We start from the raw sequence: 12,023 nt of genomic DNA on the forward strand, positions 1-12,023 counted from the left end.
TGCTCTGTGCTCATCTAGAGATTAGTGAAGTTCACTAATAGGTTCATTCCCTTAAGCCCTTCCTTGCAGCTATTAGCCCGCATCCCCTCCTCCTAACCTTCCGAAGTCCATGCTTTCCTTAAATCCCCACCCCAACCCCTGCAGTACCTGCTGTTTCTGTTCCCTGAAATAACCTAGCTCTTCACCTTTTCCATCCAGGTTCATGCCCCCTTCTGTGCAGGAACAGACATGATGTTGTCATATCACATTACCTGAAGGTGACTGGAAGCCATTCTTCCATTCTTTAGCTCTCAAACATGCTATCACTCAGCCATCCTTTCTTCTCTATTCAATAGACCTTTGCTTCCATCAATACCCTGACTATCATGGTCGTCAGGATGTTGTAAATCTATCAGTTGTGGCCTTTTAAAAAATATATTTTATTATTTTTATTTTATATTTGTATATATTGCCTGCATGTATGCAAGCGCACCTGTGTTGTGGCGCACAAAGGACAGAAGAGGGAGTCAAATCCCCTGGAACTGTAGTTACAGATGGTTGTTAGCTGCCATGTGAGTGCTAGGATTCGAACCTGGGTCTTCTGCAAGAACAGCCAGCACTCTTAACCGCTGAGCCATCCCTCCAGCCCCAGATGTGGCCTTTTGAAACCTGAGAGGGTGGAGACTGGATGGGTGGAAACAGCAGTCCTACCTGGGACTTCCTGTTCCAGGGCTATATATTGATTTATAAAGGGTTAGGCATGTCCATACATGCACATCAGGTTCATTGATCACATTCACTCCTGTTGTTACTCTATGACTCTTTCCCCTCTCCCTCCCCATCCCCCTCTTCCTTACTTCCCCTTTTATTTTATTTTTTTAATTTTATGTGTATTGGTGTGTTGCTTGCATGTGTGTAAGTGTAATGTGTCATGCAATGCCTGCAGACATCAGAAGAAGGCATCGGATTCCCCTGGAACTGGAGTTACAGACAGCTGTTAGCTGCTATGTGGGTGCTGGGAATCAAACCCAGGTCCTCTGTTAGAGCAATCAATGCTCTTAACCGCTGAGCCATTTCTCCAGTCCATACTTCCCCTTTCATACTAATGTCTCAGTCCTCTTCTCCTAAATCCACATCCCCCTAGTTTCTGAAGATGAGAGAAAATAGAAACTTTGTTGTTGTGGCTCTACCTTATTTCACTTAACAGATCGCACAGGGCTCGTTGCATAAGTGAACACAACGTCCACTGACACTGCATCAGCTGAGAATGCCCACGGAAAGGAAGGGCTTGCCAGTGTGTATCAGAGAAAGCAGAGAGAACACTGGGAAGAATCCAGAATGCAAATTCCCACAAGCCCAGGAGATGCTGGTGAGGAACAACCTTGTGCCGTTTCATGTCCTTCCCTGTCACCCTTCACCACTGTCACTCTGCTAGTGTGAGAGCACGGATGAGAGTGGGGCCTGCGGGTGGTCTCACCTCTGTCTAGGATCTTTGCCTGAGTGTGTTCGCTACAGCAAAGGGAAGTGCCCCACTCAGCTAGGAAGATGGGAGCTGGAGGACCTGGGGAAAAGGTCATACAGTTTCTCTCTGGGGAGGGGGTTTTGTGGTCTAAAGCCATGGAGACATCTTCTTCCCTTTCCTTTGTCTCGGCCACACTCTCCTTCCTCGGTACTGACTGTCCCTCTTGTATTTTGTCCCTATGGGGTGCGTCACCACCGCGCAGCCATCTTTCACATGACTGATGCTGCCTGCATATTTCATCACAGATAAAATGTTTTTACCCTTGTTTTTCCTTTCTGGCTTTTAGTTCACCTGTGTGTTCAGGGCACAGGATTTAAACGTTTTCAGTAAAATAAACAGAAAGGCAGAGGAAACTCTCCTTCCCACTTCCCTCCCACATGCCCTGTCTGTTTCACTTAGCCTGCCTCAAAGAGCAAGTTCACAAGGGAAGAAAACAGTCCTTCCCCACCTGGTTCTGCCAAGAAGCAGCAGCTGTGCCAGAAACCTGACAAGGAATTTGGCTCAGGACAAGATGAGGTCCAAATGTCCAGGGAAAGCGCAAGGCTGAGAACTGGGAACTCCTTGCTTGTTCTGAGCAAAGCAGAAGTGTGTGTTTGGGGAGAGGTGGCCCTGCCCGCTCCTTCCCAGGAAGGAATCAGAGCATCTGCTGACACAGTGCTGGCTGATCTGCCCAAAGCTAATGTCAAGTGCTCCCTCTATTAACCCTCTCCCCAGGAATCACAACCCCAAGCTTCAGATAAGGAAGGAGGCTGAGCTCTCAGCTCAAAGTCCTCACTGCAGTGAGCAGGGGTTGAAGGCTAAAAGGCGATCCTGTCTTCCTTCCTCCCTAGAGAACTGAGCTTAAAGGGGCCCAGGGAAGCCTGCGTCATTGCCACCGTCCTAACCATCCCCCAGCAGGATGCAGATGGGTCAGAGGAGCCATGCACAGTTTAGCCTGCCCTCTTCCCTCCTGCCAGCCAGGTACTGCCAGGACCAGTACAGCTTGTCCCCCAACTCTGGTTAGCCATCCTGTGTTCTCACCTGGTTCTTTCTCTGAATTCAATTCAGCTCCCCAAATCCAAACCCTTCTCTCTACCTGGAATCCATTTCCTAGTTTCTACTTCATCAAGACTTCCATTTGATGATCATTCCAAAGTCTCTGTTCTCTTCACTTCAATGTAAATGTTAAGCCCTACAGCCCATCACTGTAGCCTTTCCTACATACATCTTCTGAATGGCCCACCTCTTCCTGCCTTCACGTCTCTGAAATAACCCCAACTCTGTAGCAGGTGTCTTCATCTGAGTGAGCCTCTGAACACTGGTATGGTTCCCAGACTGTCTGGCACATTTTGAAACAAGTTACAGAGGCAAAGATTTATAGGCTTCAGTTCATGGCTGTCTGCCTCCATCAGTCTGAGGCCCATGGCAAGGCAGAGAAACATCCTGGAGGAAGGGCATGGTGGAGGGAAGTTGGTCAACTCATAGCAACCAGGAAACAAAAAGAGAACGAGATTGGGTCAGGGCCAAGTCATATCTTCAGACACACCTCCAAAGACCCACTTCTTACAACTAGGCCACATTTCCCCTCATCCCACTAACTCTCAGTAGTTTATTCAAATTTTGAATCCATCAATGGAGTACATCACTGATTAGGTCAGGGCATCATGATCTAATCCTCTCTGGAAACAGTATCACAGACACATCTAGGTGTGTTTTACTAATCTCTTAAGGATTCTCTCAATCCAACCAAGTTGGCAATCAAGACTAATTGTCACAGTGGTAAGGGGAGACTCATCATCACAGGTGGTGAAGGGAAAGGAGGTGCACGCACTACCCCCAACTATAACGAACTATAGAATTGATCTCTGAAAGTATCTTTAAACTGAGCCCTTTATAGCTCCGCACACCTTGCCATTCTTTTGTTTAAGCCATTTGTTTGTCCTCTACCCTCCATATTCCTGACATTGCACCCAAAACGTCATCAAATCCTGGTGTTGCCCAATCCAATGGACTTTTCTGACCTTACTAAAACTCTCTGAAGTACGTAGAAATGTCTGCTTTGTTAGAAATCAGCTCCCCTCTTATTCCTGGTCCCTTTTAACACATCCTACCCCCCCTCTCAACTCTCAGTGTTGGGCTTCCCCAGGGCCTTGACCTGTCCATCTCCTTTCTCTATGAATGACCTCACAATGGAATTCTCATACTGTCTTTATTGAGTTGACTCAAATTTGTCACGTGGAGCAGATCTCTTCAAATCTTATTCCCTTATCCACTGGGTTTTGTCTTCATCTTCAAATGAATGGCTTTAGCTCAAATTTAAGTCCTCCTGGAATCCTCTACCTTCTTGATTCCCCCTCCTCCAACATACCCATCAGTAGGCCCTGTCAGATACCACCAGGTCCTCTACCTCTGTGTATCTCCATTGCCCAAGCCTGGTCCAGGTCACTACCCTCTTCCACGGAAACTAGAGGCAGGTTACTCTGTCCTTATCTAGAACCCTTTCAATTCTTGGTCCACACACCAGGAGTGACTTCCTTGACCCATGCACTGGGCCATTCCCCATGACCTGTGAGACCTCATACCATAGAGCCCCTGGCCCTGTTTCATGATGTCTCACCATACTGGACTTGTGCTGCCCCTATACTCTGCTCGTCAATATCGGTAACAAATTCTTTGTTGGTTCTCTGCCGCATCCATTAGACCAGCATCAAGAAATGGAGTTTACTGTCCCTACCCTTGAGTCTTGGCTGGCTTTTAATGATTTGCTTGAGAAGGAGAATATAGAAAAGTTGACTTTCTAGGGCCAGATCAGTGGTCTACCTTGATCTCTTCACACTCTTCTCTGGGAGCTGAGTCATGTAGGGATTCACCTAAATAGATCACCATTTGGTGAGGCCACATACAGGGATATCAGTTGAGCCTAGCCCTTTAACCATCTCTTTTAAGGTATCAGACCTATGAATGAAGCTATCTTGGATTCTCCTGACAGGCCCTATCTACCAGTTCAATATCATCTAGATTTTTTTTTTTTTTTTGGAGACAGGATTTCATGTATCCCAGGCTGGCCTCAAACTCACTATGGCTGTGGATGTCATTGAACTTCTGATCCTCCTACCTCAGTGCTGGGATTATAGGTGTCCATCAAGCCATTTCTAGGATGCTAGGGATCCACCTCAGGGCTTCATGCATGCTAGGCAAAGCACTCTAGCAACTGAGCTACATCCCCAGCCCTCATCTAGACTTTTCAAAAGACCCATAACAGTAACCCAGCCTGGTCCCTATGAGAATTTCTGACATGTATGTGTTGAAACATAATAAAATAGCTGTTTGAGAAATATGTTCCACGATCATGATTAAGAAGTCCATTCTGGGATGTCATGACCAGGAATCTTCCCACATCAAGCCTTCACTAATAGAAAGCTCTTTCCACATTCCTCCATGAATCCTCCCTTCTCTTCTTTCCGCTCAAGTGTTCTCCATCGGGGCGTTCCACACCAACCCAACTAAAAGTATCCAAATGGAACCACATCCATTCCTTATTTCCTTGCAAAGACTTATGCACACAGTCATCACAAAGATTAGCCCGTCTTTCCCTGTAGTCACTGGTAAGCTACAGTCCAGAAACTATGCCTGCTTTTTCATTAGTGTCTTACTGGCACAGGCAATACAAGTTTATGTACTGTGCAGGTACATTTGACATGGCAGAGTTAAAGGGTTTCCACTAAAACCATGTGGCTGGTAAGGCCTAAAATATTTACTGTGTAGTGTTGTAAGAGACTGTGTGCCAACTCTCCTCTGAAGTCTGGACATGAGCTATAAGGACTCTATACCCTTTATTACACCAGGCACTTAGCAGGTGCAAGCCCATGCCTGTTGAGAGACCGCCTAGCTATCAGCTTGCTTTTCTGGGAGGTTCTTTTTTGGAAGAGCAGGCTAAACAGGGTCTGGATTAAGTCTTTTATCATTTTCTCAGAGATGAAGGTAATTTATACTGGAAGAGGTCTCAGGTTTAAGGTCAGCCCAAAAAAGCCATTGATATCTTCTAACATTTTATGCTCAGCTGCAGAAAAAAGAAAGGCTATGTGGCTGGTTAGAGCCTCACAATACTCTCTAGAAACTGCTGCTCTGGTCAAGCCTTAGGTAAAATGGGGCCATGCTCAGCCAGCAGAAGTCCTCTGCCTCTGCTTCCCCAACAGGCCTGGGCTGCGCTGGACCCTGAGGAGCTTTGTAGGATATGGGGGAGACTGTCCTCTGCTTACCAGGAAAGAGAGGGGATTGGGGCAAGTCACACACCAACAAAGCTACATCCTGGTTAAACAGGACAGATGGGAGTGTCCCAGATGTGTGGGGTCACAGACTGCAAATGTGCATGCCAGGGGCTCTTAGGCTCTGCCTGAACATGAATGGGGAGGGCCTCAGATAAACTGCCAGGCCTTTTATAAACTCTGATGCCATGGGACAAGGTCCTCTATTCAAAACATTGCACACACACTTCCTTCTTTTAATCTGGTATCACCTATCACCCCCTCAGGCCAGAAGAGAAGACATCTTCTCCCTCCCTCCCACCCTCCTAGCAAGGTTTTCATCTCAAGTTCCAGGGGTCCATGAAGGGCAGACTCTACTTGGAAGGTGGGATCTTGAGGTTTGAGATAGAACCTGGTTCCAGAAGTTCTAAGTCCCGGAGGGCTTCCAGTAGCTGCTCCCGGGCAGCGCCAATAAAGGAATTCTCCAGGAAGGCAGGCAAGCCTCCCACACCATCCCGTAGGGTGTACAGTGGCACTCTCACCAGGCCCAGCACCTATGAAAAAGAGACAGGGGACACGTGGGTCTTCAAGCAACTCATACATTATCTCAACCCACCCTGCAACAGATCTCTCCAAGGTAGAGGTCTTACCTCTCCTAACAACCAGGCAGAACCAGGCCCAATGCTCACATCTCAGAAACACTTAGTGGGCCTAACTCTGTGTGGACAAATGACCCATGCTGGGTATCCACGCCATGCTAACCCTTCTCCACTGTTCCTCACCCCCAGGAGGCAGCCACAGCTATACTAGTATTTTCAAATTCAGAACCTAAGCAGCTATATGGGCATCACTTGTGCGCTCAAGATGCAAATACTCAGGTCTTCCTCCCATGCCTCCCCCAATCAATTGGGTCTGATAAAACTGTTTTGTATATACTTTACCAAAGTGTGCACTGTTACCACCATTTCAATTCTTCCCTGACCCCCAGCATCATACTTGCCTGACTTTGGGGACCACCTCCACACACATCTGTCTCCTGCTCCCCTAGTATTAGAACCCTGGTCATGTTTTCTGCCTAAGAAAAGTATGGGCCCAAAGTCAAGGGTATAGCTCAAGACAGGAGAGGCTTGGATGTGTGCTATAGAAAGTTCTCTGCAAAGGCCAGTTTGGGGCTGGGGGGAGTGCAATCTTCACAGGAGACCAAATGCAATATTAATCCAGCCTGGAGATGACCAAGATCCCAATCAGTTCTAGCCACTTGGAAGGGCACAAGGTCTGAGGGCCAACCCCTAACACCCCCTCTAGTGGCTTTCCTTGGGAAGGGACGGGGGAGGAGGGCAGACAGGAGATAGGGTGGGTCCCAGGCTGGCCCCACCTCCAACCCGTGGTCCTTGGCTTGTGGAGCCCTAGCTTCTACAGCCTGCAGCTGTTCTAGCGTCAGACGCTTGGCATAGAAGTGGGCCACCACTCGCGGTCTGGTCCCAGCGTGTGAGCTCCGGTAATCGGTGCGTTCCACGCGGAAGGCTGAGGCCGTGTCACCCAGCTCCTCCCATAATTCACGGTTCAGCCCGTCTTCCAGACTGCTGTCCTGCGCGTCCACGAAGCCGCCGGGGAAGCCCAGGCGCCCATCAAAACGCATCTGCATCTGGGGGAGGAGGAAGCGAGGGTTGGCCTGGGCACCCGGGCTGCGGGGCGAGGAGTGGCCGGGCGCACCCCATCCTCACCAGCACCGCGTAGCGCAGCGGGATGCGGCCGAAGAGCATCCCGGGGTCGGGCGCGTAGAGCAGTGCGTGGCAGGCGTGTCGCCAGCCGGGCCCCAGCGCCAGGGCCTCGCCTAGGTCCATTCTGCGCACCCCCGCCATGACTGGAGGATCTCCGTTCCGAGTTCGGGCAGCCCACGTGGTTAGGCGGGTCAGCGCTCACTAGCCGGAACCTCGGCAGGCTGCCAGGGCCAATTCCTGCAGCCAAGCGCACGTTGGGGCGGGGTTTCGAGAGACTCGGCCGCAGCCAATCAGTGTGGGGCTCTCAGACTGCGCACCGTCGGGAAACTGAAAGCTTCCTCAGCATTGGACCTCAGCCTGAGCGGGGCTGACAGTTAACTTGGCGCTCCGAAACCTGAGCCTAGCCAATTAATGAAGGTTAATGACAGTCTTGGAGTCCTAAGGAGTTCCAGATAGGTCCGGACAGCTAGGAGGAGCAGGCTTTGTAGCCCAAGTCTCAGTAGTGGAAGGAATAATGTAGAATGTTCAGGAAAACACATTTGGTTTGTTCTGGATCACATACAAAGCCAGAATCCTGGGATTAGGAGGGGAATAGCCTGGCTTCCAAGACTAAGTCTATCCTAGGACAATGGGGAAGAGGAGAGAAGGGTGTAACAAATGTGTTCTGAATGGTGGGAGCGAAAGAGGTGTATTTCAGCCTTAGGACAGAGCTTATGGCCTCAGTCATAACAGTTTTGGGGATGGGAATGGTAAGAGGAGTGGACTATGATATCTGTAGTTCTAGTGAAGGACTGCTCTGGCTGTGGGCACCGGCAGTGGTGTGGAGTCTGATGCACCGGAAGGAAGTGGCATATGGAAGGTCACAGGTCACAGAAACGATACCGCCTGGGCTAATCCTTTATAATTTCCTTGAGTTCAATGAGGGAGGAGTAGGAAACTCGGGTCCAGGAGTCCAGGGATGGTTCTGGTTGGAAACCAGAGAGACTGAGGGACAGGGATATGGTGAGCAGTTCCCAGGGAGTTCAAGGTGGAGGGAGGATTGATTGGGGTGGGGGGCGAAGGGAAGGTCTGAGGATGGTTCCACTTCCTTTTGAGTTTCTTTTATTCCAAGGATGGAGGTTGATTTGCGTCTGGTTTTTCTGAGGGGCACAAACAAATGCCAAAGTCTTGAGAGTCTGGCTTACAACCCTGACCTAACTCAGGATAGTCTCTTAGCTAGAAAAACAGTTACATAAAAGGAATTCAGCCCTCCTCCCCATTTATCCTTCTTTCAGCAGAAAAGATCTAATTGGAGAACGGTGTTATAATTCAGGGACTCCTCAGATGATCAACTTTCCCCATCCTCTAAGGGATATTTGGGCTAAGTCTGGGTGCAGAAGAAAATTGGGACCGTCCTTAAAAGTATTTGAGGGTTGAGTTTGTCCTACTGAGGCTTAGGAGGGAGGGCCAGCTGTGAGACCCTATGGCCCAGAAAGAAAAGTGAGGAGGGGGTCAGAAATAGAACCCCCATCCCCTCTTAGTTTAAGAGTAAACTTAAATACCTTCAAACCTTTAAATCCTGAAGAAGACTAGGGGGACACTCAGAGTCAAATGCTGAGAACCAGAGATTCAGGGTCCCTCATTTCAGCTAGACACCCTGTGCTGGATAGCTTCAGTTGTCAACTTGACACCTGTGAAGAGGGAACCTCAGTTGAGGAATTTCCTCTCTCCAGCTGGCCTGTAGGTATGTCTGAGGCATTTTCTTGATTGTTGAGTGATGTGGGAGGGCCTAGCCCACTGTGGGTGGTATCACTCTTGGGCAGGTAGTCCTGTGTTGTAGATGAAAGCAGGCTGAGCACAGGCTAGAGGAACAAGTCAGTAAGCAGTGTTCCTTCATAGTCTGTGCTTCAGCTCCTGCCTCCAGGTTTCTGTCCAGAGTTCCTTCAGTGTTGGATTGTAATCTGAGAGTTGTAATAAGCTGAAATAAATCCTTTCCTCCCCAAGTTATTTTTGTTCAGTGTTTTATCACAACAGAAAAACAAACTAGGACACATACTCCAAAGATTGCCCCTATACTAAGAATCTATATGTACTACACAAAGGAAGGGAAGAAGCAGTTCCTGAAGAGGGTCTGGGATTAAAGTCACAGCTTGTAATCGACAGTTCACGATGGAGCCCGGAACTCATCCACACATAGGCTTGTGATCTACTCAACTCTCAGGTCCCCAGTTGCATGCCTGCTAAATGGAGATGGTACCAACCAATTAGGATGTGGAGCTGGGAGTGGAATTTTGTGCTATGCCATATGTCAAAGACTGAGATCAGCATGTGAAAGGAAGGAGCAGTGGAGAGGAATTCCTGGCATCATCTTTCCACAGTCTCCTGAGATGCCCTTTATTAACATGAGGCTAAAATTCAAGGGGGCTGGGAAATAGCCCTGCTTATCTATTAAGGTCACCTTGGTAAAACCTTATTAAAAAAAAAAAAACTTTTAAAAACTGCCAATTCCAGGGAATCAACCAGAACCAATTGTGCCAGAATCTCTGGGGGTCCAAAGGGGACATGAGTGGGTTTTTTTGTTTTGTGTTTGTATGTGTGTAGCATACATGTGAGTACATGCTGGTGTGTGTGTGCATGAGACTGTACAGGTTCACATGCATGTATGCATCCATGTGTGCCCCGGCCTGCAGGGCAGGAGACGGAGACTCGAACTCCCAGGGACCTGGAACGATGGGACAAGAGACACGAAGAATGACAGCAAGACAAAGAACTCTGATCAAGCTGCCAAAGTTTATTTTTCCATGGGGATTCTTATACGGGCTGAAGCGGGAAATTAGCTGGAGAAGGGGAAGGGAAGGTGTTGTCTCAATGGGTTAATGAATGTCCCTTAGGATGAGGGGACCTGGCGCCATAGTCTGGTTGCAGGATAAGGATTAAATCATCAGAAGGGTTGCTTATCTTAGGGGGCAGGGAGGACTGATCAGCAAGTTCTCCGGAGGCTGCTTGCCCTGGGGGCAGGGAGGGCTGCCAGGCAGCGTGGTCTCCCACACACATGTGTGGAGGACAGAGGTCAGTGTTAGTTGTCTTCCTTCCTCTGTTCTTTCTTTCTTTCTTTCTTTCTTTCTTTCTTTCTTTCTTTCTTTTGTTATTTATTTTTGTAAATGCTTTTACTGAATATTTATGTATTCATTCTTTCTTTTTTCTTTCTTTCTTAGTTGTTTGAGACTTTTAAAGATGGGTCCAGCTAATTCTCAGGCAACACAAGTAGCTAGCTATAAAATTAAGATATCACTATGTGCATCCTCCAGCAAGACCACACTGCTTAAACCTCCACAAACAGCACCACCAACTGGGGCCAAGTATTCAAATACTTGGAGCCTATAGGGAACAGTCTCATTCAAACCACCACAGTGATCCTAATGTATAACCAGGGGTATCCCTAGCCCCCTTGAGCTTTATTTAGCCTGCTAATGACAACTGTATCACACATGTGGCCTCACTCTGATGTGGCTGCTTCATGTTAATGAATGACATATCTGCCCTGATGCCACTCAGGGGACGAGGAAAGATGATGCCAGAGTTCCTAGAATCATCTTTCCTCCATCCTTGACTTTAGAGACCAGTTTTTTCAGGATGTTCGAAGTTAGAAAGCCTCACAATTTCCCCAGCCTTGCTATGCCTTTCAAATTGCTCTTTGCATCCGCCCTGCTCCCACTCTCCTGACCCCTACTCTGCTACATTGAGGCAGATTCCCAGTATTCAAGTCTGGAGGCAGACTGAGCCATATGCCCAGAGCTGTTCCCTGTTCTTAATTGTCCACAGAGACAAAAACAACTCACTGGCCATCTTTGGAAGATGTGAGGTGTTCTAGTTTCATTTCTGTTGCTATGATAAAATCCTTGGACAGAAAACAGACTAAGGAAGGAAAGGGTCTATTCAGTTTACACATCCAGGTGATAGTTCATTACAACAGGGAAGCCATCATGCCAGGAGCTTCAGACAGCTGGTCACAAATGTCCACAGTCGAGAACAGAGAGAACAGAAGGCATGCATGCTTGTGCTCTGCTATCTTTCCCCACTCTGCAGTCCAAGGCCCAGTCCATGAAATGGTGCCAAGCACCAAGACAATCCCTGACAGACATGCCCACAGGCCAATCTGAGATAGATAGTTCCTCTACTGAGACTCCCTTACCAGGTGATTCTAGGTTGTGGCAAGTTGAAAAGAAATGTTCTATTCTTAGAAAAAACCTGGGACTGTTCCCCAGTCCCTACGTGGTGACTGACAACCAACCTTAACTCCAATTCCAGGGAAATCAACACCCTCTTCTAGCCTCCTCAGGCATTACAGGTATGTTGGGCTCTTAACCACTGAGCCATCTCTCCAGCCCAACATACTTGTTTTTATAAGCATGGGCACAAGTATATTTTCTATAGTCACATAGGTGTAACATTTACAGACAGATAAACTTTACTCACTATGAAATAAATTAAAAGAAAGTACAAATGCATTAGGTTGGTAATTGTGTGTACACGACTTCGGTCATCTGAGTCACTCTGCCACGGGTCATTAGTGAATGGGCAGTTGCCCAAGGAGCTGAG

The 12,023-nt window shown here is 48.1% G+C and overlaps 1 protein-coding gene across 1 annotated transcript; it reads right to left on the reverse strand.

The window, feature by feature from the left end:
* Positions 1-3,075: 3,075 nt before the first annotated feature.
* On the reverse strand, positions 3,076-7,661 carry LOC103727278 (U8 snoRNA-decapping enzyme). Its single transcript, XM_008825097.3, has 3 exons — positions 7,449-7,661; positions 7,100-7,369; positions 3,076-6,278 (listed from the first exon to the last, which is right to left on the reverse strand). The coding sequence occupies exons 1-3, from the start codon at positions 7,584-7,586 to the stop codon at positions 6,099-6,101; spliced, it is 588 nt and encodes a 195-aa protein (XP_008823319.1). The 5' UTR covers positions 7,587-7,661; the 3' UTR covers positions 3,076-6,098.
* Between the last annotated feature and the right edge of the window lie 4,362 nt (positions 7,662-12,023).

Source organism: Nannospalax galili, unplaced genomic scaffold (genome assembly GCF_000622305.1).
Source record: "Nannospalax galili isolate Female #2095 unplaced genomic scaffold, S.galili_v1.0 scaffold369, whole genome shotgun sequence".
Taxonomy (NCBI): Eukaryota; Metazoa; Chordata; class Mammalia; order Rodentia; family Spalacidae; genus Nannospalax; species Nannospalax galili.